The sequence below is a fragment of the Urocitellus parryii genome, chromosome 8, assembly GCF_045843805.1.
Source record: "Urocitellus parryii isolate mUroPar1 chromosome 8, mUroPar1.hap1, whole genome shotgun sequence".
Taxonomy (NCBI): domain Eukaryota; kingdom Metazoa; phylum Chordata; class Mammalia; order Rodentia; family Sciuridae; genus Urocitellus; species Urocitellus parryii.
In genome coordinates this window covers 36,117,594-36,145,128 of record NC_135538.1, presented here as the reverse complement: position 1 = coordinate 36,145,128, position 27,535 = coordinate 36,117,594, and the positions used below count along the sequence as shown (strand labels likewise).

The 27,535-nt window shown below is 34.5% G+C and overlaps 1 protein-coding gene across 1 annotated transcript in view; it reads left to right on the top strand.

The window, feature by feature from the left end:
• The first annotated feature begins 1,054 nt into the window (after positions 1 to 1,054).
• LOC113176529 (protein LEG1 homolog) overlaps positions 1,055 to 27,535 on the top strand; it is a 30,596-nt gene continuing 4,115 nt past the window's right edge. Inside the window, exons 1-6 of the mRNA XM_077801478.1 lie at positions 1,055 to 1,355; positions 2,410 to 2,493; positions 5,217 to 5,401; positions 6,658 to 6,758; positions 12,888 to 13,126; positions 19,038 to 19,072. Of these exons, the coding sequence (XP_077657604.1) occupies positions 1,055 to 1,355; positions 2,410 to 2,493; positions 5,217 to 5,401; positions 6,658 to 6,758; positions 12,888 to 13,126; positions 19,038 to 19,072 (945 nt within the window). The remainder of the gene's footprint in view (positions 1,356 to 2,409; positions 2,494 to 5,216; positions 5,402 to 6,657; positions 6,759 to 12,887; positions 13,127 to 19,037; positions 19,073 to 27,535) is intronic.

The following is a 27,535-nucleotide window of genomic DNA, read 5'->3' as shown; positions in this document are numbered from 1 at the left end:
TTTACTGGTCTCAGTACATAGATGGCCAACTCTATTCCTCATGGCCTCATATGAGGCAGAACATCAGGAAAGAAGTGTGTGGCAGAGGAAAGCATTGCAGGACATGGCACTAGGAAACAGAGAGAGGGATCTACTCATCAAGAACAATATAGATATCCTAAAGGGACACCCCCAAGGACCCACTTCTGCTAGCCACACCCACCTGCCTTCAGTTACCACCTAGCTAATCCTTATCAGCAGATTAATGAACAGGTTAGATTACAGCTTTTATAACCCAATCACTTCACCTCTAAGCTTTCTTGCATTGTCTCACACATGATTTCTTCTGGGTTGCATTGTCTCACACATGATTTCTTCTGGGATACTTCAAATCTAAACCATAACAACACCGTTTCTAAAAGCTAATGTCCCGGTGGCCAACACTTAGTTACATGGTTGGTTATTCACCGGAGAGCTAGTCAATTGTATAAGAATATGCTATCAGGTAAAGCTCTAAGATTCTTTTACTGAAAAGAATTGGGAAGGGAGATTAGGAAATAATTAACAGGTCCCCTCCATGATAAACCAGTTTTTTTCTACTTGGGCTATTTGTATATCCTTTAAGGCTTCTTTTTTGAAGCAGACACAGTATTATAACTGGTTCACACATAATATTTTAGTACACCTTTGCGCATTATTATAAATTGTAATATTTCCATTTTTCAACTATTCAGTATTTTCTATGAACTATACAAAAATATGTTAGTGAGAGGGAAGCATTCTAATGGCATTGGTGATATATTTTATAAACATAATACAGGTTGAAAAGTTCTGGAAGGCTTTTTGTGAACAGTTTTATCCAACCTGTCAAAACAAGCCTACTGAGAAGACAGCAAAACTCAGTTCTCTTAAATGTCAAATAATATACCAATTTCCTCAACATCTCTACCATATCCAAAAAGAACAAAAAAAGAATGCCAAGTGGTGGTTAGATATGATTTAAGAAAATAGTGCAACTTCCTCCTAATTCTCCAATAAAGGACCTGCAACAACCTCACTCTCCAGCTTTGGCACCATGGCTTTCCTTCCTTCCTGGGTCTGTTTACTAGTTGGTTCCCTTTCTTTTTCTTTAGCAGGAGATTTAAATTTTTCAGATCTATATCCTCCTTTGTGGAAAGAGAGTCCTGGTCAGTTCAGTGACTATCCAATGGAGAATGGAACATACATTATCAATCCCTGGATATTCCCTGAAAGACTGGGGATATATAAAATTCTATTGAACCAAACAGCCACTTATTTTGAAAAATTCGCTTCAGGAAATGAGCAAAATCTTTTATGGGGATTGGCTTTGCAGCATGGTTGGCAATATAGTTCAGGTAAGGAAGACAGCTATTTTCAATCTCATCATCTATTAATATCATCATGAAACTTTAGAAAATACAACTTTAATATAGTTCACATAAGAAAGAATGCTGTTTTATTCTAATTATCTCTCTTTCTCTATATATATATCCATGAAGTATTGGAAAAATGGGACTCTGAAAATCCTGCACATGTTTTTGAAAATTGATTCTTTTACTTCCTTCCCTCTTTTCCCCTCATAATCATTTTTCTCCTCTCCACAAATCCTTCCCTTATGGATTATCTGTTTCTACTAGAAACTTCAGTGAGACATAAGGTATAATGACCAGCCAAAACCACTAATTATATCTGATCTATTGAACATTTTACAAATGGTTACTAAACCCTACTAAATGGTACATTCCTTTCTAAGAACTGGGATGAACAGAATAGTCAAGGGAATGTATATCCCAAACAGAACACAATGCCATATTAGTTTGAACTTCTTGAATTTTAATTGTGATTACCTGACTGTGGAAACAGAGACATAAATGCACATTGTTTGGGGGCTAATTCTCTGAAAGTGATTGCTTCCTCATAGAAATAAGTCACCTTCCAGTGCATATGAAGGAGGTATGGGATGTGAATATTATTAACTCTTTTACTCTGGGAGTATTCATTCCATAAAGTTTATTAGGATATAGAGAAAACAGTAAAAATGTGAATATTTACAAAAGCAAAATATCTAAGACCTATAATTCAAAGATCAAAACTTGTAGTATGGTTAAAGAAAAATTGGTCAAGAGGTGAGGAAAAAAAGATAGAGAATACTAACACCAGTAATTCAGAAATAAGTGTCAGGAATTGAGAATGAGGAGTGATGAGGAAAGGAACTGTTGGTTTTCATTGCAAGATCATAGTAGTATTTGATTTTTTAAAATCTTGAACAAATGTAATTTTAATAAAATGAAAATTAAATAAGAAAAAATATTTTTGCATCTACAAATAAAATGTTTCTAGTTAAGTGATGATCATACTCAATTTCACACTGTGGATAATAAATACTGCTGCACATTTTCTCTCCTCTAGGCAGATTAGCTGATCCCAGCCAAAGGACAGACTGTGGCTATGAATCTGATCATCTGTGCATCTCTGTGGACAGTTGGTGGGCTGGTAGGTTCACTTTGAAAGCAAAACAAATATTATCCTTTGACCACAGAAAGCATTCAACCTAAAATTTTAGGGTCAGGGATAAAACAAAATAGTATTGTGCTGAGGGCCATTGCCAAGTAGGAATGACACATCGAAATTTCCTTGCCAGCGCACCCCATGTTAATTGTGGTAATGCTGGCATATCTTGAATATAACTCAACAAGTAATGCTCAATTAAGGACTTGATTTACTTTGGGAGGAAATGGACATATTGATAGACTCCTCGGATTTGAACTGCTTGCAGAACTTGCCTGGACTATATATCAGTTGCATGCATTGTGAACTATCGTCTGGTGCAGCGAATTGTGGTACTGCTGGCATATCTTTGCTGATGGTGTCACCAGTGATGCAATTTCCTTGCCAGCGCACCCCATGTTAATTGTGGTAATGCTGGCATATCTTTGCTGATGGTGTCACCAGTGACACAATTTTTCCAAAGGAGCCGTCAATTGGCTTGGTGTCGTGGCATTTCTGTATCCTCCTCCCTTCTACTAGTGATGGTCTAAAATTTGGGGGCCAACAGAGGTGAGGCAAAGAACCTCACCCCCCCCCCCACTGGCACCTAGGCTAAATTTGGGGGCCAACAGAGGTGAGGCCACTGGTGCATAGGCCTATCCACAAGCATGGCTGAATGCTGGACAGGTAGTCAGTGATGGGTTGATCTGATTGCAGTGGTATCAACCTAAGACAGGAAGCTGACGCCTAAAAGTCAGTTTTCCCATGACGGGTAAGAACCATATGTTGAATTGGACAACCTACCAGGCATAGTCCTTAAGCCACATTGCTTGTTGTTTAATTAATCAGAAGAGGGGAGATGCTGAGGGCCATTGCCAAGTAGGAATGACGCATCGACATTTCCTTGCCAGCATACCCCATGTTAAATGGACTTGCCTTGGAAATTTGCTGTGACCTTGCATGTGTGTTTGAGAAAGGTGACCCTGCTCAATGACCAGGGTGGATCCAGGATTAGGGTGTATCCTGCAGGTTTTAGGAAATATCCGGGTTTAAGATAATTTGGGTTTAGGGCGTTCCCGGTTTAAGACAAGTTTAAGGCGTTCTCGGTTTAAGATAATGTGGTTTTAGGGAAGTTGCAGGTTGAAGATTATTGCTGCTGGGAATAGAGTGTTACTGCTGCTTGAGTTCCCATTGAGTTCTCGTGAGAAAAAATGGGATTTTGGAAAGAAGCCTCGTGGGGTAGAGGATTTGGGCGGCGGCAGAACTGGGATTTCACCAGAACGTGTGTGGAGGCTGGTGTGAGTTCGGGAATAAAGAATTGCTGTTTGAATCTACAAAGCTGTGAGTGGCTCGTGATTCAGTGCTAAGCTGAGACATTGGCATTATTGTGTTCCTTTTGAAAAATGAATCTGTGTCACATGTACCCAGTGACCTTTGTGTCATATTATAGGTTTTAACAGCCAAAAGTTTTTTAGGACACATTTAATTTTTCACAGAAAGATTGAAACTAATAACAACAAGGATAAGTGGTCTCTGAGTAAGCAATAAAGGCAGTTAGATGTTAGGTCTCAAAAATGACAGGGGATCTTTGGAATAAGGAAGGCTGAAAAGTGTGAGACCAAGACAATTATGCTTTTTAATTTTGTTCCTAGCATATTTGATAATATTGAAACTCATAAACTTGTCAGAGGTTAATATCAACTGTATTTCATTTTATCAATCAGTAATCTACATCTTTAGTTGTATTCTTAATGCTAAAAATAATCAGAAATCATTTTCTAATTCTTTAATTTTGCATTTTAGTTATGAAATTAATTTGCACAATAATTTCTTAATAATTAGAAGGAAGATCACACCAAATTTCACTTTCTCAAGAGTGACACTCACAGTATGTATCCCCTATGTATTTTCATCATAAATCCTGAGTCGATCTTAAATACTCAGAAATAATCATGCCCACAGATCTGGAATTCAACCTTTATTTTGCTCATCTTGGCTTATGAGTTTGGAGTATCAGAGGACTATACTGGGTAATAGGACTGCATTCACAAATGCTTGTCTATGATGAAAATATTTTCAACACTGATTTCCAGTGAGGAACCATTATAAGTCTAATATCTAATTAAATCAAAGCATTTAAATCTACTGCTGTAGTAAGTAATCTGTAGGTAGGAATTTTAAAGAATCTTATTTGATTGTCAAAGCAATTATTTATTGTTCTAATTATCTCTTGTCAAAACTCATCAAAAAATTCTGCTTTAAAGACATAGTTAGCGACATTATACTTACCAATTAAACCTAATGTCTACTTACCAAAGATGCAACCCTGTTAGAATATTTTAGAAAAGATATAATTCACAGTACAACCTCAATGAGAAGTTTTGTACCTTTCTCTGGACAGTTTGATAGTTTTCTTCCTTTTTTTTTTTAAATTTAGTGCTTTAAAATGAATATAACCAAATCCATTCAAATTACATTTGTTTTAATATATGAGTCAAGAACTTTAATATATATTCATGATCACAGGATTATTAACAAAGTTATGTTCAAGTTATATAGACAAATGATACTTAATGGGATTTTGTTCAGTATTTATTCTTTGTGCCTAACTTTTATCACATGCTTCTGGATCTGGGAGTTTTTTCTTTAATGACTCAGGGCCTCCTTATAAATGTATTCTTTTATGGTTGGTGCTTCATATAATAATAGTAAGCCACTTGTTCTTACAGATTTTAATTATTTTCTCTGTGCATTGCCGTTCCTTGCTGCGGTGGATTCTGGCCTCCTGGGGATATCATCAGATCAAGTCAGGCTTCGGCCACCACCTGTGGATCAGAAGAGGTTTTGCTATGATGTATCTGGCTGCCTTTTATCCTTCCCTGAGATAATGAACAAGTGGAGTAACTTTTACAAGGTTCCTTCTTTAAGTGCTATATTTTGTAATTTTTATCTAGGGTTTTTGTGCTTTGTACAATATTTTTTTTTCTTAAAATGGCAAGCTATATTGATAATGCTTAATATATTAATAACACATATTGCAATAGGGCATTGCATGTCATTGACATATTGTCCCAGTACTGAATCAACACAAAATTTATCCATTCTGCCCACCTCAAACAAATTATACCACACAGAGTGAGCATACAATGTATTTTGATAACAGGTGAATGGCTAGCATGGTTGGTTAGAACTCCAGATCCACCGTGAGATCATAGGAGAAAGGGGATTATAGAATTCGTTTTAGATCAGTTGTAATTCTCACAGTACTGTTGTGTTATGAGAGTGGGATATATTATGAAGATACCAAAGAAAACACCAGAGATTGGACACAAGATATTATATTTATTGAAAAATGGTTACAAGGAGGTCCAGTGGCCACTGGCTGAACAGATGTTTCACTAGAAAGTCCAGTGGTGATGAACTGCACAGGTGCACCTCTGCTCCACACAGTGCTTCCAGTGCCTCACAAGAAAGTGGAGCTATGTATATAAGAGTTAGACACTATTGGTCATCTGGATCAGACTCACATTGTTTCCCTAACTTGGTTATGATATTTGGGAATAGAAAGGGCCATTCAGGTACATGGTGTATACTGTTGCCTTCTCTTTAAGGATGACACACTGGCCAATCATCTTATTTCAACTAAACTAATAAATGACCAAATGTGGGTAGAGATAAACAATTATATGATGTTCTGAACTGAATATTCAATGACTAAAACAAAATACATTGGTGAAACATACATATGAACTAAAATCCATGATGAAAACATATGTTTATTAGTTCTTTAGATTATTAATTAATGGTTTTATATATATTTAAATTTAACTTTCAAACAAAAAAAATTTTCTACTTGCTCTTAAGATTTTATGGTAATTTCAATAATGGTGGTAGGAAAAAATGACAAAAAAGACTCCTGGTGCCTGTATGAAATATGCATTCTTTTAAGATGTTTGAAGTTCACTTCTTTTAGATGTATATACTTTACCAAATGTAAAGCATTTTTTTGCCCTTTATAAAGGTTAGACAATAATGGTCTTGCACATATTTACTTTTACAAACATTTTCGTTTCATGTAGTCTATCACTCAATTATGTGTCTGAACCAGTCGAACTTCAGGGAGGGGAATTATTAGAGTTGCTCAAATATTAACAAGTTTCTCCTCTTTAGTGTGTGCATTCACCTTCTAGTACCTTTGAAGACATATTGGAATACTTATGGGATGCACATATCTTCACCCTGAATAACATTTTCAACACATTTGACGATAGGTAAGAATGGATCCAATGTCATCTCTCTTTAGTATGTTTGATTTTTTTTTTTTTTGGAGGGGTCATCAGATATTGAATTCAGTGGTTCTTAACCACTGACCCACATCCTCAGACCCTTTGTTGTATTTTATTTAGAGACAGAGTCTCACTGAGTTGCTTAGGGCCTCACTAACTTGCGGAGGCTGGCTTTGAACTTGTGATCTTCCTGCCTCAGCCTCCTAGCTGCTGGAATTACAAGCATGTGCCACCACATCTGGCTGATTTTTGTCTTATTTATACTGTTTTCTTCTTCTAGAATGATGATGATTTCCAATCTCAATATTAGATAATAGATCTAACAATTGGCATTATAGTGATGAGATGTAAATATTTTAGCATGACCTGGCATAGAATGTCTTTTATGATGAAGGGGCAAAATAGGAGAATAAAGGGTTGTATTAAAAAAAAATCAAAAACATGAAATGAATTTTTCTACATGTAGAAAACAAAATGGAATATGACTATGTAGATGATTTTCATTGCTTTGGGCATAGATAAATGATATATTGGTATAAACATGCATGAGTAACTATCAGCAGGCATCATGTTTAGTGCACACGACAGACTAAAGATTATCAAGCCACTCAACATACTGGACACAGATTGGCAGGCATAAGAATGACTTGGATGGAAAGTGAATGGTACCATCTAGAGGGTGAAATCTACCTTCTATGGTATGGTGTAGGGTAAAAAGCTATATATACCAAAAAGCAAAGAAAGGGGGGTTCATTGGTGGTGAATAAGTATATACATAGATATACATATACATATATAAATACATGTGTGTGTGTGCATGTGTGTGTGTGTGCGTGTGTATATATATATTAGACAGTAATGTCTGAGTCCTTCATAGACAGTAATGTCTGAGCCCTTCATATGCCACTCACTCATATTTTCCCCACTCACTTGATCATTCATAAAGGTAAAAGTCGCAGTCTTAGAGAATTTCCTTCTTTTCTAGTTGATTTGGCTTCAAAACTGGGCATTAAATTAGGCAATGAAGGAGTGTAATCCTTTGTCAGTGTCTGTGATATAATCTGGGGTTGCATCTATCATAGCTGTTGGGATTCTCTTGTTCCTTTTGGGCAATGATGGGAAACACGTGAGATTATCTCAGGTGTCGTGGATTTGAATGGTGATGGTCAACCTCATTATTTTGATTGATAGTAAATGATTGTTATAGCTTTTTTTTTCATTTAACAGTTTTATAGGTTTGCATCAAAAAGTAAACTAGTAGAAAAATATAACTTTGAACATAGAAAACATGCGTGTTTTAAATATTTAAATTTATGGAGGGTTGGAGAGGTAGCTTCATATGTAAGGCCCTGGGTTTGATCTCCAGCACTGAAAAAAAAATTGCGGAGATTGCAGAATATTTTTAGGTATTTTTCCCTAATGAATTTAGATAATCAAGTAGCTTGCATTTATTCCTATTTATGCAGTGGAATTAATTCTGTGTGAAAAAAATCACTTTAAAAAAATACATGCCAGTAGAGTGTATCTTGACTTTTTGTACATACATGTAGTATAAATTATCCTAATTAGGATCCTATTCTTGTAGTTGGTTGTACATGATGTGGAGTTACCCTGGTCGTGTATTCATATACAAGGATAGGAAAGTTATGTCTGATTAATTCTCCTGCCTTTCCTATTTCCCTCTCCCTGTCAGTTCCCTTCATTCCCCTTTGGCAGTTTTGTTTAAAAATTGTTTCAAAATCACATAATATAAAGCTTTTGGTGAGTATATTTAAATTTGTGTATATCTATTTTGGTCACCAGGGAATAAATTGAAAAGTATTCATTTTATGGGTTATTAGTAGGATCCCATTCTCACTGATTACAACAAAGATGTTTTTGATCAACACATTTTATTTCCTGAACTTTGGTATTTTAATTTCATCCCTTGCCAACAATAAATACCCCTCCTAAATGAAATTTTAAGCAGCTAACATTTTAAGTAAAAACATAAAGAATTAAGTACATTTAAATATTAAGAATAAGTGAAAGAAACTGTTCTAAATACTTTCATGTAATACAACTCAGTTCAAAATCATTGCTTTTTCAAGACAATAAATCTGTTCCTGAGTGTTTGGTAGAGTGCTTAAAATCTTACAGTGAACCAATTTGCAGTCCCACCAGCAATGTGTGAGTGTACCTTTTTCACCACATCCTCGCCAACGTTTATTGCTGTCTGTATTCTTGATGATTGCCATTCTGACAGGAGTGAGATGAAATCTTAGCGTAGCTTTGATTTGCATTTCTCTAATTGCTAGAGGTGTTGAACACTTTTTCATATATTTGTTGATCAACTGTATTCTTCTTCTGTGAAGTGTCTTTCAGTTACTTAGCCCATTTGTTGATTGGGTTATTTTTTTTTTGGTGTTAAGTTATTTAAGTTCTTTATATTTCTTAGAGATTAATGCTTTATTGGAAGTGCATATGGTGAAGATTTTGCCCGAATCTGTAGGCTCAATGCAGCCACATCAATGTTTATAGCAGCTCAATTCACAATAGTTAGACTATGAAACCAACCTAGGTGTCCCTCAATAGATGAATGAATAAAGAAAATGTGGTATATATACTCAATGGAATATTACTCAACTTTAAAGAAGGGTAAAATTATGCCATTTGCCAGTAAATAGTTGGAGTTGGAAAATATCATGCTAAGCAAAATAAGCCAATCCCATAAAACCAAAGGCTAAATGTTCTCTCTAATATGCGGATACTAATTCACAATAAGATGGGGAGCACTAGGGAAGAACAGTGTTACCATAGATTAGGTAGAGGAAGTGATGGGAGGGATGGGGAGGGGATGTGGGGATAGGAAAGATATTAGAATGAAACAGACATTATTCTTGTATGTATATATGTGACTGCATGACTGATATGATTCTGCAACATGTACACTCAGAAAAATGAGAAATTATATCCCATCTACGTATGATATATCAAAGTGCGTAAATGAATTCTACTGTCATGTATAACTAATTAAAGCAAAAAATTTAAAAAAATCTTACAGTGAATTACAGGACAGATATTCAAATTCCCTAACTCACTAACCCGTCTTCTTACCCTGCATGCTACACAGCCTGAATTGCAAAGGGCTTGAAAACTGGATTTCAAAGATTAATCGCATACTAAGATTTTCTCTTATTCTTAAAAGCTAAATTGAGAACAAAAATATGCTTCAACATTTGCAATATATAATAAGCAGAAATGAATGGAGTGAAAATAAAACCTGAGGATTACTTCATTTATGAGGAATTTTTCAATCTCAAGGGGAGATAGGTCACAGCTGCCAGGTTAGAGGACAGGTGAGTGTAAGCAGGGTCTCTTGCCCAGGGAGTGAGGAAGGAGGACAGTCCTTGGAGTTGGCCTGCTGGTCCTGCTGCAGAGATCTTTCCTTCTGTCTTTATGTATATTTTAAATTGAATACTGATATGACCTAATGGATGTCTCTTAGTGATGACTACTGTGGAAATTCCAAATGCCTGTTTAGGTGTCCTGCATTTGTTAATCTACTAGTTGATGAGGTTTCTGGTTGGCAATTTCTATGAGCTCTGTTTTGGAGATTCTAAGTAATTGACAGTTGCCTGAAATACTGTAACAATGCATATAGTAAGATATCTTGATTTGGGTTTTCACAGATCTAATTTTTAAGTCCTGACCCCATTTGACTTGGGTATCCAAAGACATCACTCCTCATTTTTAAAACGGCAATAGTAATAGTACATGCCACACTGTGTCATTTTGGGGATTAATTGAGAAACATATGCATTAAGCTTAACCACTGGCACATGGGATACAGTCAGTATAAAATACTGATTATAACCAGAAAAAGAGGCAGGGAGAACAGTAGTAAAGAATATGAATTTTAAAGTCAGATTGTTAGGGTTAAAACCTGGTTCTGCAATTTTTCATACATATGATCCAGTATTTTGTTAGCTTCATTAAAAAAAAAGAAAAAGAAAAAGAGCAGCAGGACCTACACTATTAAACCTCAGTGGCATACCATGTGTTTCCTGCTCACACATGTGGGTTCAGCCCGGCGGATCTGCTGGTCCTTCCTGGCCTTACTCTCTGGTGGACTGACTGATCAGCCCCAGCAGGGATGACTGGGAAAGCTCAGTTCTGATGCACTTATCTGCTTCATCAAGAGGGTCTGGGCATTGTCCATGGTGGTCAAAGTTGCAAGAGAGAAATCAAAAATCCACTTCAAGCTTATGTTCATCAAGTCGGTTAATACTATATTGTCCAATTCAAGTCAAATGACTGAGCCAGGGGAAAGTGTTTCTGTCTTTCACCAGATATAGAAAGTAAGGGTCCTGGAAGTTACCTGACAGAAGACAGGATTATAGGGCAATAGGGAGTAGGAAAAAATTGGAGCAACATCTGTAATCTATCATACTCAGGTAAATAGCCTTAGAATCCTATCAGTTACTTTCTTCAGTCACAAATACTAAGAAGTGTTTATTTAAGCAAGATAATTCTAATAATTTGTGGCCTATGTAAACTCCAATCAAATTCTGGTCTTGTATTGGCTTGTTCAGAAGTACTTATATTTTTTATTTGAGAATCCATAAAGTTTATTTATTTACTTAGTTTTGGCCACATTCTGTCTCACTCATTAGATCAACTGGCCACTGAATCGTTCAACTGCAGAATTTGAAAAGTTTTCTATTGAATTTCATTTCTGCTCATATAACTTTTCAGTACTGATTTCTTCATTGTCTTTTCCCTTCTCCCAGGTTTCTGACTCCCTGGCAATTTGTTTTTCTTTTTTGCAGTACTATGGAGTGACCCAGGGGTGCTCTAACCCTGAGCCACATGCAGACCTCTATTTGGAGACAGGGTCTCAGTAAATTGCTGATTTTGGACTTGAACTTGTGATCCTCCTGCCTCAGTCTTCTGGGTGGTGCAGCTTCTTTAATTTGCTGTTACTAGGGCTTAGTGGCCCTTGCTCAAAATCCTTATGAATAGGCATATCCTTTCATTTTTATTTGATAGACTACTGTGACGTGTCAAAGAATATTGAATCCCAACACAACACTTGCCATCAAGGATAAACGTCTGCTCACTCTACTATGTTCAGGCTAGGGGAAGAAAGAGTCTATCAGAATGGTAGTCATGGGGATGAGTTGTGTCCTCTGGACTATGTTGTGGTTTACTTAATGTAAGCATGTTTACATAATGTAAGCATCTTATATTTTGTGGATCCTTCATATGTGTTGTCAAAATAAAATTAGATGGTCTAACTTGAGGAGGTTAGAACATATTCTAATGTTATAATAAAGCCTCAAATATGTGGATGGTGCTGTGGGAATATGCCAGAGTGGGAAGTCATTGGTTTTAATTTAGGTAGGCTGGACAACTTCATGAAAGAAGCAATATTTTGATGAGACTTGAAAGAGAATGTTCCTGGTGAGCAAAGTGGGGAGTGTACAGTCTTTTAGGAGAACAAAAATGTTTGCAAAAGTTGTTCAGTGTACTTACAGTTCATAGTGACAGGGGCTGTGAATTACCTAGTTATAAAACTGTTTTCTACTTTCCACTATAGTTATTGGTTCCCCAAATTATCAAGAAAGTTCAGTTTTGAAGAGGTTTCCTAAAGTAAACTTTTAAATTCCAATTACTTAGAAAATTGGACTTGAAAATCTGGCCTCTATTTCACTAGAAGGATCAATATTTTGGGGACTCCAAAATATTGGAAATCAACAGTTTTCTAACATATGTCTCAGTCCAGTAATAATTTTGACTTAGACCTTTGATATTTTTCTCGACATTGCCAGAGAATATTATTTAAACATGTTTTAGTACAGTTATTTTATTCTTTGTGAGTATTATATGCTTAATTCAAAGATGTAAAATGCAAAGTAAAATATTAATAACAAATGGGATGATCCTTCCCAGACTTAAAGATTAACTATGCATTTTCACATCTCCTGAAGGATGGATAAAAAATCATCGCATTAAAAACCCATTTTCTAAATCATGAATTTTATAGCAAGAGACAATCTTTTCTAAAGGGAGTGAGGTTGAAATTCTGAGGTGATTAATCATAATTAAATACTTTTTCCATTTGTCTTTTAGATATGTCTACTATTCTAAACAAGAAGCAAAATTTGAGAAGAACTGGGTTAATGCTGTGGAATATATAGGCGCTGCCCGCATTCCTACAACCTTCATTAGAGTACATGAGTCCCAGAAGGGCCTGCCACCACGAATTCTTAGTAAAATGGACACAGCCTCTGGAATCAGTGACTTTACTGCCCTTCAGAACACAGTCCTGTCAGGTCTAAGTGTTCTTGGCACAGTGAGTAAACTTACAGGTGAGAATTTTAAAAGAATACTTCACAAAAATCAAGACCATGTTGAACAGACATTGGTGAACTAATTAAATCAGAAGTATAGATATCATGATATATACTCTAAAAAGAAATTTATGATTTCTTATGGTTATCTCTTATATTTAATTAGGAATAATCACTCTTGTTATATGACCATTGAGAACCATGTTCTTTCTTTGCCCTCACGGACTGTCCCTCCATCTGCAGTCCATATTGAAACATGGAGTGTGCATATCAACTAAAGCACACTTTTGTTCAGTACACCCACATATACTCCTTATTGTGCTCATCAGAACTTTTCTTATTCTAAACTGAGTACTTTGATCTTCAATTTAAAGAATATAAGAGAATTTCAAAAGCAAAACTACCACAATTAATGAAATTACTAGCAATTTGACTTTTCTGAGTTTCTTTGATCCAATATTTTTTAGTCACCAAACAAGTTCTTCTGCATTACTTCAAATGCTAAGATCCCTAGTGGAGTGAAAAGCAGAAGAACTGTACAATTACAAGTTTGAAAATTACTATTGCATCCCTATTATCCATCCATATACCTAGCCACTGACCCAAAATAAAAGCATAATGATACTATTAGTGTTTTTCAAAGCAAGAAGTTTGAATCTGAAAGCAAACAAATAATAAATCAAACAAAACATGAATAGTTTAGTTACGTGTTTTTCAAAAACCCAAATGCATTACTTGGAGGAAGAAAACATCCAGACACTAGGGACATGATACAATTCAAGTTTCTTCTTAGAAATTTCCTCTGGAATCAGGGCTCTAGTGAGACATTGTCAGTCAGCAGGTAACTTTCCATCACATAGCAAGTAGTGAGCCAGATCTCTTTCCACCTATGGAAATCTTTCTTATAGCTTTATCCCCCAAAATGAGTCAATTCCACTCATTTTGTTTAATAGATATGAAGCATTTCATTTGAATGTACCACAACTATGAGTATTAGTTTTTATTTTAAGTTATTGCCAAAATAACAATGGCATTCTACATATAATTTTTTTTGTATAATTTATGATTTCATCACTAATTTCATAGAAAGAATGAAATAAAATTGGTAGGCCAGATATGCCAAATAATATTACCTATAATGCAATGTTGAAATTCTATGTTTATTGTGTAACTGAATATATTACTACTAATTAGTAAAAAGAAAATGAAATAAATTTGATTGATCATATATTTCCAGATGGAACTAGAAAAAGATTTCAGAGTTTGTACATAATGATTTTATTATTCTTCCAGGTTCATTTTCTTTGACTGCATGGAAAATTTTAATGAACACACAAGATTCAAGGAAGCTAGTTCTAGAGGTTTTTGACGAAATTTTTACAATATCTAATTAAAAACATTCCCAAATATTCAATGAATTAAATGTCAACCACTAAACCACTATAGTTTTTTGATAAAATTTTTACAATATCTAATTAAAAACTTTCCCAGTTAATGAATTAAAAGTCAACCACTATAGCTTTTTGACAATCAGTAATTCCAAAAAAATAAATATGATCACGACCATGTAGTCTTGCCATTTATGATGATTTTGATTTATGCTCACTTGTTAAGAATTTGTCCATGCATTACTACCATTGAATTCAAATTGATACTTTGATTATTTTGCTGAAGAAATAATTATCAATTTTTTAAATTCACCAATTTTTAAATTTTGAGATCTAAGGAGATTGCATGAAGCTACCAAAATCATTATTATTTAATGAATAAAAATCTATTAAACTTCTATGGCTCTTTTGGCATTATTCAATGTCCCATATTTTTATGAAACTTAGAGGAAAATAGTTTGTTGATTTATAATTAAATTTCAGAAAATTTTGAAATAAAATACTGAAAGTTAAGTTAAATGTATAAAACTGAACCGGAAAAGAGTACACTGATTCATCAGTTTTCTTTTTTTTCCTGTGAATTTATCAAGTTTACTTGATAGAGTTTCCCTCTTTCACCCACAGTTGATAATAAATACTTCAGGGTTAAGTTTGTCAGGATTGCTCTAAGTGGAAAGAATGCACTGGCCAGGAAATCATGATTTCTAGGATCGACATGAACCATTTATAAAGGCTCTTGTAAGGCTTTCATTCACAGACTAAATCTACCCACCAAATATTGAAAAGTGAAATTGGAAAAGTTGGTTTGAATAGCATGGATTGCAATAGGAAAGACGTAGCTCACGATAGCTCTGTCATTTGCTGGCTGAATGAGCTTGGGAAGCTTTTCCAGTGCGCTCTTGCTTCAGCTTTCTTATTTTTTATAGTAATGAACATTTAACCTACTTTGCAATACTATTTTGAGGAGTCAATAAAAACATGAATATAAAATGACTACTTCTCAACACATGGGATAGGGGCACAAAAAGCAGAGATTATCACAATAATCGAGCTGAGAGATGGATGTATATTATATTAGGAGGGATAGTAAAGCACCTGTGATGAGCAGGAACCAGAAATGCATTTTTGTTGAATCCAAAAACATACATGGATTTCTTGAAGACGTAGACAATGGATGCAGTTAGAGCCAACAATCCCAAATCTTCTTTAAAAAGGCGAAATAACCGTGTCTATGAAATGTCTATTGAAAATTCAACATTTCTTGAAGACAGATCATGCTGAAAAAACTTAGATTAAAAAGAGAAATGCTGACAAACACCCATCCATACCCTAGTCCTATAGACTTCTGTTCATCCCACAAACGAAGGTAGCCTGAGAAAAACCGTGGGGAAAGACCCAGATGATAGGAAAGGTAGCAGAATACAACAGTTACTAATATGGCATTATGTAAAAATGTGGATGTGTAACCGATGTGATTCTGCAATCTGTATTTGGGGTAAAAATGGGAGTTCATAACTCACTTGAATCTAATGTATGAAATATGATATGTCAAGAGCTTTGTAACGATTTGAACAACCAAAAAAAAAAAAAAAAGACCCAGATGAGAGAGACACTAGTTGAAAAGCGAGAATTGGATGGAGCGACCACCAGAAAGATTAAATCCAAACTGACTGTGAACATAGCAAAACACATGGGCAGATCAGGGCATTTCAGAGCCAGCTACAGGGGCAGGTTTCAAAGTAGGAGCAGCTCAAAGGGCCAGGTCTTGGATTTAAAGGCAGGAACTCATAAGGACTGCCTGAAAGGGCCAGGCATTTTGTAGTGATTGTCTTCCAACAACAAAACTTCCAGGGAGAAACAGACAAACAGGAAGGGATCTAATGTCAAGACAGACTAACAAAAACACAACACACATTTCCTAGACTTAAGCATGCGTGAATGAGTCTTCAGATTTGTTTTGGCACAAGCTTTTTAACTCAATTAAAACCTACAGGCAAGAAATAATAATTTGACTTGATAAAAATTGAAAAACTATCATGACAAAAACAGCAAGCAAAGAGATAGTGAGATTTATCAGGAGGAGAAAATATTCATAAAATTGACCATCAAGAGGAATCAGACATTATTATCCTATGTACATATATGACTACATTACCAGTGGGATTCTACATCATGTACAAGCATAAAAATGAGAAATTATACTCTAAGTTTGATATTTCATAGCACATTCTACTGTCATGTATAACTAATTAAAATAACCAAGAAAAGGTTAGAAAATAAATATGCAGCCAATATCTTTAATAGAGAAGGAACTTTAAAAATTTGAGGAAAAATGACTAAAAACAAAATAGAAAAAAAATGGGAAAAGACATGAAGAGACAATTCACAAACAAAATAATGGCATAAAATAAATATAAAAAAGATATTAGAAGTAGCTTTTAAAAAAAAATTTAGGGCCTACCAGGGATTGAACTCAGGGGCACTCAACCCCTGAACCACATCCCCAGCCCTATTTTGTATTTTATTTAGAGACAGAGTCTCACTGAGTTGCTTAGCACCTTGCTTTTGCTGAGACTGGCTTTGAACTCATGATTCTCCTGCCTCGCTTCCCTAGCTGCTGGGATTATAGGCATGAACTACCATGCCTGACTAGCCCTCAGAAATTTTTAAACTCAGTTATAATTATGGATATGCAAGAAGAACATTGAGATACTATTTTTAACCTAAGAGACTGAAAAAAATAGAATGTGTAATTTTTATTTCATCAATGAGCTTGTGGGAAAGTAGATATTATAAAACATTTCTGGTATGGATGTCAATCATTCAACCCTTCAGTAGGCAAAGTTGCAATGGCCTAATAAAACTAGGCATGTGATTTCCCTTTGAACTACTGGTCACACGTGTAGTATGTATTTGGAAGACATGCCTCTACTATTAACAAAATAGAAACATGCAAGTTTATGTGTTGTGCCATTATCTGTAATTGCAAAATCTAAATAACATAGGTGTCCAAAATACAAGAATGTTAAAAAATGATTGCTATTCATCTAGGAAAGAGTGATGAAGATAGCTATGAACTGTTGTAGTATGATTTGCAGGACATGTTTTTAAGAAAAAAGAGCATTTTGGTACATAAGAAGAGAACATCACTCTAATCCAGACTGATGTACTTTGACATTAGCAACCTCTTAGTGGCACACTGAGAAGGACACCCAACTTTTCTGTAATATTCTTGTCAAAACCTGTCCTTTAGGTATTCTTTAAATACCTGGTATGAAATATCAGTTCATCCCTATCTCTCTTTGAGCTTTTTTTTTTTTTTTTTTTAAATCTCTGGCTCTCTGAAAGCTGGTTGTCAGATAAGAAATTGCATTTGCTTTCTATCACTGTCCCCCCAAAATAACCTATCATAATATTACTTTGTAAGTTCACATGTCTAGAAGAAGAAGATAGTGTACATAACTGACCTACCCATGTTAAAAATCTACATTTATTATATTTTGTTTGTCTGAAAGAAAGCAATGGAATTTTTCAACTTTATCAATTTTCTAATTGTTAGAAATCTAATCTAATTGCTTAGGGGTCATTGTTTTGCAGATCAAGGGTGGATAAATGTCCAGTAGGAATTTACACACTGGAAGACACCCAGTTTTTTCTTTCACTGGCTTTTTTTGAGGAATTTATTGTGTGACAACCTCATTTAATGAAGAAAAAACTGGTAAAATTGACAGAGTGACTGTCGCTGAACATTTAATATATTAAATTATATATAATTGTAAAAAAGCATATAAGAACAAATATGAGGAAAATTTTTAAATGGCATATATTCTGATATATTATCTTCTGTGCAACTAATTAAAATAAGAGGAGAGCAAACTAAAATGGGGATATTTAAAAATCCTTATCAATCATCACATAATAAGGATTTAAGTGGTATCATTAAAATCTGTCAAATGAAATATTAGAATGTTAATTTAGAAAGAGGATTACCAAAGGCATTAAAAAGACATTTTTACAAATGTAAACACTAGAACATAATGAGGATAATTTAAATCCAAAAGACAATCAGATGAGAAAGGATGAAGAAGGGATAGAAAGATTATAAGAGAAAAAAAAGGTGCCAAGTGTTAAGAAAAAGACATACATGTATTTTGAGGAACATTAAGGGACATAAAATGAAGGGAGAAGAGCTTTTCAAATGACTCACGGAGCCAAGCCCAGTTTTTGGATGCACATCAAAGAAACACCTAAACCCCACCAGGTTATCTCAAAGATGACTCAACCATGGAATGACTGGCTGGATTTTTTTTTCTTCTTTGAGCCAATAACTACCAGAAACACCTCCTTTCCCTTTTCTGAAAGAATGATTATATGTTGTTTAATCTAGATGGCTATGATATTTAATATATTTATGGTGGTTTTCTTTGTGTTCGTACGTAAATGTTTGTACATAAATGTTTGTATATAGCACCTACTAGTGTGCCAGAAACTGTGCTTTATACTGTTTTCTAAGGACATAGTCATTTGTTTCTTGCTCATAGGTGAGGTAGATATATTTGAAAACAAATTTATCCAGGTAAGTGATATCAATGATAATACCTGAAAGTATAAAAATCCATTTTCAGAGGAGTGAGACTCATAGACAAATGAAAATCCATCCTAACATAGATGTTTGTAATAAATGAAAGAAAATGTGTTTGACCTAAATCGAGGGCAGGAAATAGCTCATCTGAAGGGCAACTAACTTCTGTAAATGCATGGAGATATAAATGATCACAATGTAGTCCAAGAAGGGTTTTCGTTTTCTTAAATACATGTCCAGAAATTGTTTTAAAGATGACTGCTGTGGAAAAATTGAAATTAAACAGAAAAATGCAGATTGAGTTCTACCAAAATGCTTGACAAAGAGGATATGAGAGGTCTTCAGTCACATCTACCTTGAAATAAACTTTTGACCCTGTGAAGCAGCACATTTTCCCAGCCCATATTGAAACCCAGCAGGCAAAACGTGCTACTTATACATCTTGTTGTGCACATACTGACTGCTATAGTTTCATTTATGGCAGAACATTCCAATCTTACAGAGAGTCTCCAGGGTCATCTCACCTTTAACTCCCTTTCTTTCCAAGAAATTCTCTCTCTTTTTGTTTTGTGCTCCTCCCTCCTCATTTCAGAAAAGAGTTATGTATTTTTTGAGTTACTCAGATCCTTTCCTACATGGCATCTTGCTACTGTGCCTGTACCAATTGGAATTCTCCACAAAGAATGCGGGTAATAACCCTCCTTTTCAGGTGTGGTTTTTTGCCTTTAAACTTTGAAATATGTTAGACCCAGGAGCACACAGTCAATCTGTTTGAATCTGTGTGTCCCCATTGCAACTCTGATTAGCCCAAAAAAACCTTTTTGTTTCTTAACCAATTTGTGTCTTGGTCAACCTTGTTAAGATGTATTGTTGGTCAGATCATGAAACCTGATATACAGCCTAATAAGGAAAAGGAAAAATGTTTGAGAGTTTTAATGATAGGGGTGATATAACAAACACATAAAAATATTGTTTCATTTATTTTGTAGGGCAGCAATCTTTTTTTTTTTTAAATTTTTTAAGCTCAGGGCCAAATCTAGGTAGGCATCAACTTGCTTTCACAAGTTTTCTGGAGTACACCATACTCATTCTTTAAAATGTTTGTTGTTCTATTGCCCTACAAGAGCAGAGTAGAGTAGTCTTGATAGAGAATTAATGGCCCAAAGAACATGAAATATTTACCATTAGGTCCTATTAAGGAAATGTTGACTGATAACTTAGTGTAAGTAAATAAGACTACAAGAATATCTAGAATCTTTTTCTTTTCTAGGAAGAAAAAAATAAATGTATTATCCAACTAGTTATTAAAGCTAACTATATAGCCACATTCTTTGGGATTTATATTTTGTCTCTGGTGAGTGGAGCTCTCTCTTTCTGCTCCCTGATTGTCAAGTTCTGAGCTGCTATCCCCCACCATGATGTTTTGCCTCACCTGAGGCCCAGACTATGGAGTGAGATGACGATGGAGTGAAACTCTGAGACCTTGAGCCAATTTTTACAACATATTTTAAACACTATTTATAGTGTTATTAACCACCATTTCTGATGCAAAATAGAACAATTCTTATTGTATTAAAGCTGTTAGTGGAAAACACTTATATTACTTTGTAATAATGCACTCAAATTGATCCTATTTATTGCACTTATGTGCCATTTTATTATATATTTTAATACACACAAAGGTAGAGATAATCTTATGAATAGTATTGTATGGTTTAGATATTCCCCCCCAAAAGCTCATGTGTGAGATAATGCAAGAAGGTTTGAAGAGATATGATTGGGTTATAACCTTAATCTAATTAGTGAATTAATCCTGTATGGGATTAACTGAGTGGTAACAGGAGGCAGGTGGGGTGGGGGTAGAAGAAGTGGTTCACTGGGGGCGTGGCTGTGCAGTATATATTTTGTATCCGGCAAGTGGAGTCTCTCTCTTTGCTTTCTGATCACCATATGAGCTGCTTCCCTCTACCACACACTCAGCCATGATGTTCAGTCTCAATTTGAGCCCTGAGGAATGGAGCCTGCTGTCTGTGGATTGAGACCTCTTAAATTGTGAGCTCCTACATAAACTTTTCTACAGTTGTTCTGGTTGGGTTTTTCAGTCACAGCAGCGAAAAAGCTGACTAAAACAAGTATGGTAGCAGAAATAAGAGTCCCTCAAAATGTCTGTGTCTGAATTTACAAAAAAACTTGAATATATTAACTTATATGGCAAAAGGGACAATGAAGATGCAATTAGATTAGGATTTTATAATGGAAGATTATCCTGGATAATCTGTGTTGACCCCTTATAATCATGATGATACTTTAAAGTTAAAAAAGGAAGCAAGAAAGAAAAAAAAAAAAAGGAAGCAAGAGGGTCGGAATGAGAAGGACTTGAAGATGCTTTTGAAGATGAAGAAAGGGGCAATGAGTCAAAGAATGAATATGGCCTGCCCAAAAGACCATGTTTTGACACTTTCAAAAGCAAGGGAATTGATTCTCTTCTGGAGAATCTAGAAAGAATTCAGCTCTGTAAATTTCTTGATTTTTCTCCCATGAACCCATTTCAGACTTGTTATCTCCAGAACTGTAATATAATAAACGTGTTGTTTTAAGCCTCTAAGTGGGTGGTCATTTGTTATAGCAGCAATAGAAAACTGATACAAACTGTTAAAACTTCTTAGCAAATTAAGAAGGTTTCTATGATAATGAAGTTGCTGTAATTCAAAATGGATATAGTTCCTGGTTTTGAATTCCTGGAGTTTTATGCTCTAATAGTAATTCTTTTTTTGACTCAAAAGAATTATCATATTTGTATCTTATTCATCAAATGGGCATATTTTTGCAACAATTAATATATTGCATAGTATACTAAATGCTCATTTCCTTCTGGTATTGAGCTAATAATTTTTTATAAGAAAAAATTTGTGGACTTTCTTTTTGGTAATTTTAATTTTTGCAATATGTTTATTAAAATATAGGGAAACTTACTGAGTTGATTAGTTTTGACTAGCTGATACCAGCTGAAGAATGAAAAAAACTTAGATGCAAATTGAGGTTTCTCTGACCGTAATGCCCATTTTTTTTTCCTTAAGGGGGAGAATATTTGCTCTCCATGACTTGAAGCAAACATAAAAATTATGTACTGTGTTATGGTTTAGATGTGTCACTCAGAAGCTCATGTATGAGACAATGCAAGAAAGGTCAGATCTGAAATAAATGATTTGAGTTATGAGAATCCTAATCTAATTGGTGCATTAATCCCCTGATAGGGATTAACTGATTAACTGTAGGCAGGTAGGGTGTGACTTGAGAAGGTGGATCACTTCGGGCATGTCTTAGAGATACATATCTTCTGCTGTGAGTGGAGAGCTCTCCTGGTGTGAAGTCCTGAGCTGTTTTCCTTTGCCACACCTTTCCTCCAAAATGTTTTACCACACCTTGGGCTCAGAACAAAACCAGTCATCTATGGAGTGAAACCTCTGAAATCATGAACCCCAAATAAACGTGTCCCTTTCCTCTAAAACTGTTCTTGTCAGGTCTTTTGGTTATAGTTGCAAAAAGCTGACTAAAACATACTGAAACCCAGAGATATTTGTAACATAAATTTTCAAACTTTGAGTTAACTGACCTTTGAAAATATTGATACTAGGAAGTATATTTTAAACTAAGTTCATTTTTAGAAATTTAAATTCATCAGCCAAAACTTTTACTTAAATCTTCTGACTTTTAACCATAAAGTCTCTTATTTTAAATTTTATGAAATTGATTTAGGCAGAATAACAGCCAAAAGCTCAAATACGTTTTATGGCCTTTATTAATATATCACAGCTGAATCTACATTGAACAGTAAATATTCTAGTTATTATGATGTTAGTTCAACAATTATTAATTGGGCAAATGAACAATAACATCAATGCAGATTTAAAATATAGGCACATACAATAACAAAATTATGTATATATGCAAAACCAAAGTTTTGAAAGTACTATTCCTCAAGAAAGTCATATTGTGGGTTTTTATTTCATCACAGATTTCCAGAAGCATTAATTTAAAAAGTGAACAATAAATTCCAAAATCTCTAGAAAAAGTTTCCTTGCAACTTTTAACTCCATTAAAGTTTTCCATACAATGAAAGACAATGTTCCTAGAAAAATAATAAAGATATATTAAAAGTAACAAATTTTAATTTTGATACCAAACATTAAAATTATTTAAAACAAAGTGCATTTTAATTATTATCAAATCAGCAAATGCTTATGTGCATGCTTTAATCAAGCATGTATTATTTGCTATTTAAAATTGTATATTATACTTTCATGCTCAAATTCATGAACTACATATATAATCAAAGAGAATAATGGATGGTAAACACAGTGATGATTATATAAATAAAACTTATAAAAGGTTAATTGCCATTTCTCACATATCAGACTATTGTAAATTAAAAAGTGTGTTAATACATGCATGTTTGATGTTCATGTGGAAACATGAGACAATAATAATAATTAGTTCAAGTTGTTTTTGCTTTTATTTTTGGCAAGAATATGATCTTTAATGCAGTCTTTAGTTTCTATTTGGCAATATGTAATGCAATGCATGGATTAATTTCTAGCATTTTACTCTATCATTAGTTCAACAAGTTAATCTAATAAAAGTATACAGTGAATGTCACTTTTGCATTGCCTAAGTCTTAGAAAAAATATAAATCCATAAATGGATATCTATGCATTACATAATGAAAATGATGTGTGTTAATGTTACTGACATCGAATGAGAAAGGTACAGTACAGATCAATTCTGTACATATATTCTATTTTATGCAAATGGTCAAATTTTTATTGAAGATTTATTCTCTTATTTACATTAGCCAAATGCATATAATCTTTATTTGTAGGAGCAAACCCTAAACACACATGCAAAGAAAGTTCCTAAATAGTCAGTTGGAAATAAATCTAGGGAGATTAGAAGGTGATGATGATGCAGAAGTTATTATTTGTGTTTAATAACTGTACATAGCAGCTAAATTTTTAATAATAAACATTGAATGTATTTTAAGATAGTGAAATTATAACTATAAATATTAATTAACTGTTATTAGGTTATGGATAAAAAATATTTAGTAACCGTGTGAATTTTGAGTATAAGAAATATATCAGGGTAGGTAAATAAGTTAATGAGAGAAAAAGGAACTACACAGAACTCTTGAGTCTACTACACTAGCAGTACAACAGTGCATCCATCCTTGTGAAGTGATCTATAAACTTGCTCTTGGGTGACTTTCCCTTCCTCTGGTTGAGGTAAATAAAGAATTTTTTCTTTTAGAAATGCCAAAATACTGGAAATTTAAAGCCTTAAGAATAGAAAGGCTTAAAATACAAGGATGTTCAGTCCAGTTTACACAGTAAAGTAAAACATTAAAATTAGTTTGTTCAGTGTGTTTTTATTGACTAAACATGCTCAAATGCAAATATGTTTACAATTTCACACTTTATTAATGTATTCTCTTTATTTAAAAATTTCTTTTCTATGCTTGATCTTAAAAAGATCTTCTAAAGGCTTGGATACTGTTTTGGAATTATGTGTATTGCTAGGAACAAGCAATTACCTACCAGAGGAGGACAGGAAGCAAGGTAGCTAGCTTAAGCACATTCAAATTTGATATTTTGTATTGTTTCATTATTGTATCTCTGATAGTTGAACAAAATCTTATTAATAAAAACCCAAAGCTAATTTTAGTAAAACTGGAGCCTACAGAAAACTAAAAATCTACTGCATACATTCTTTAAATATAATAATTCTAATTATTCATGATCCTTCATTCTTTACATACTAGGAAATTAGCACTTGTTTATAACATCTGAACCTAGAATGTGCTTTCTGTTTCTGACAATGTGGTGAAGATGGCTGGCAGAACAACAAATTCTGTGATTCTCCTCACAGAGAGGTTGATGCAGGAGTCAAACTTTCCCAAGTCCTTCCATTCCCAGCTAATAGGATTCTGCAGCTATTTATGACAAAGGTAAATGAGATAAAATTAGGGCTTTCACTTCCAGTCCTGAGTCTTTAAAAGAGGGGCTCTGTTATTTAGTTTCTTTAGTTCCTTTTACTTCACTGAGGGCTTACACTAGAAATGTTGTAAAGATAGATGGAGGCACAGATGGAAGAACTATTGGTCCATGAATCATCATGGAGGAAAGTCTCTGTCAACTGAATAAACATCCTAACTCTGTGTGAGCCAGAAATAGAATCCTGACATTAAAGTTTGAAGGTTTATTTATTAAAATAGCAAATGTTACATTTAATATACAATGTATTCATTTTAACTTTTATTCATATTTGTATTTTATGTTAGGGAATAGAAGCTGTATATACACACCTACATAGTACATTTGTTTTTTCTCCATACAACAAGAACAAATGGTATTTAGGGAATCAAATGACACAATAATTTCTCAAGTATACTATTATAAACTTTCTTCTTTATTTTCTACTAATAGCCTAGGATTTGGAAATTTTGAAAATATATACCATTTCCATAACAGGAATTTTTGGGGTCAGAGTTTTTCTTTATGTCTATAATAATAGAAATGGGTGAGATAATTCTGTTAAATAAACAGAATTAATTTAACAGAATTAATTTTGTTGTTCCTTTTGTTGACATGGCAAGTATCATTGTTATTATTATTATGTTTTCTTTTTTTTATTTTTTTTTAAAACATTAAAAAGCTCATGACATATCATCTTTCATATATTTGACTCAAGTGGGTTATGAACTCCCATTTTTACCACAAATACAAATTACAGAATCACATAGGTTACACATTCACATTTTTCCATAATGGCATATTAGTGACTGTTGTATTATGCTACCTTTCCTATCCCCTACTATCCCCCCTCCCCTCCCCTCCCATCTTCCCTCTCTACCTCATCTGCTGTTGTACAATTCTCTCCCTTGTTTCCCCACCCCTTTCCCCTCACAACCTCTTATATGTAATTTTGTGTAACATTGAGGGTCTCCTACCATTTCCATATGATTTCCCTTCTCTCTCCCTTTCTCTCCCCCCACTCATCTCTGTTTAATGTTAATCTTTTCCTCATGCTTTTCCTCCCTGTTCTGTTCTTAGTTGCTCTCTTTATATCAAGGAAGACATTTGGCATTTATTTTTTAAGGATTAGCTAGCTTCGCTTAGCATAATCTGCTCTAATGCCATCCATTTCCCTGCAAATTCCATGATTTTGTCATTTTTTAGTGCTGTGTAATACTCCATTGTGTATAAATGCCACATTTTTTTTTTATCCATTCATCTATTGAAGGGCATCTAGGTTGGTTCCACAGTCTAGCTATTGTGAATTGTGCTGCTATGATCATTGATGTGGCAGTATCCCTATAGTACGCTCTTTTAAGATCCTCAGGGAATAGTCCGAGAAGGGCTATAGCTGGGTCAAATGGTGGTTCCATTCCCAGCCTTCCCAGGAATCTCCATACTGCTTTCCAAATTGGCCTTACCAATTTGCAGTCCCACCAGCAATGTACAAGTGTACCCTTTTCCCCACATCCTCGCCAGCACTTATTGTTGTTTGACTTCATGATGGCTGCCAATCTTACTGGAGTAAGATGGTATCTTAGGGTGACCTTGATTTGCATTTCTCTGACTGCTAGAGATGGTGAGCATTTTTTCATGTACTTGTTGATTGATTGTATGTTCTCCTCTGAGAAGTTTCTGTTCGGGTCCTTGGCCCATTTGTTGATTGGGTTATTTGTTATCTCATTGTTTAATTTTTTGAGTTCTTTGTATATTCTGGATATTAGGGCTCTATCTGAAGTGTGAGGGGGTAAAGATTTGTTCCCAGGATGTAGGCTCTCTATTTACCTCTCTTATTGTTTCTTTTGCTGAGAAAAAACTTTTTAGTTTAAGTAAGTCGCATTTGTTTATTCTTGTTATTAACTCTTGGGCTATGGGCATCCTATTAAGGAATTTGGAGCCCGACCCCACAGTATGTAGATCGTAGCCAACTTTTTCTTCTATCAGACACAGTGTCTCTGATTTGATATCTAGCTCCTTGATCCATTTTGAGTTAACTTTTGTGCATGGCGAGAGAAAGGGATTCAGTTTCATTTTGTTGCATATGGATTTCCAGTTTTCCCAGCACCATTTGTTGAAGATGCTATCCTTCCTCCATTGCATGCTTTTAGCCCCTTTATCAAATATAAGAAAGTTGTAATTTTGTGGATTGGTCTCTGTGTCCTCTATTCTGTACCATTGGTCCACCTGCCTGTTTCGGTACCAGTACCATGCTGTTTTTGTTACTATTGTTCTGTAGTACAGTTTGAAATCTGGTATCACAATACCTCCAGATTCACACTTCCTGCTTAGAATTGCTTTTGCTATTCTGGGTCTTTTGTTTTTCCATATGAATTTCATGATTGCTTTATCTATTTCTACAAGAAATGCCATTGGGATTTTGATTGGC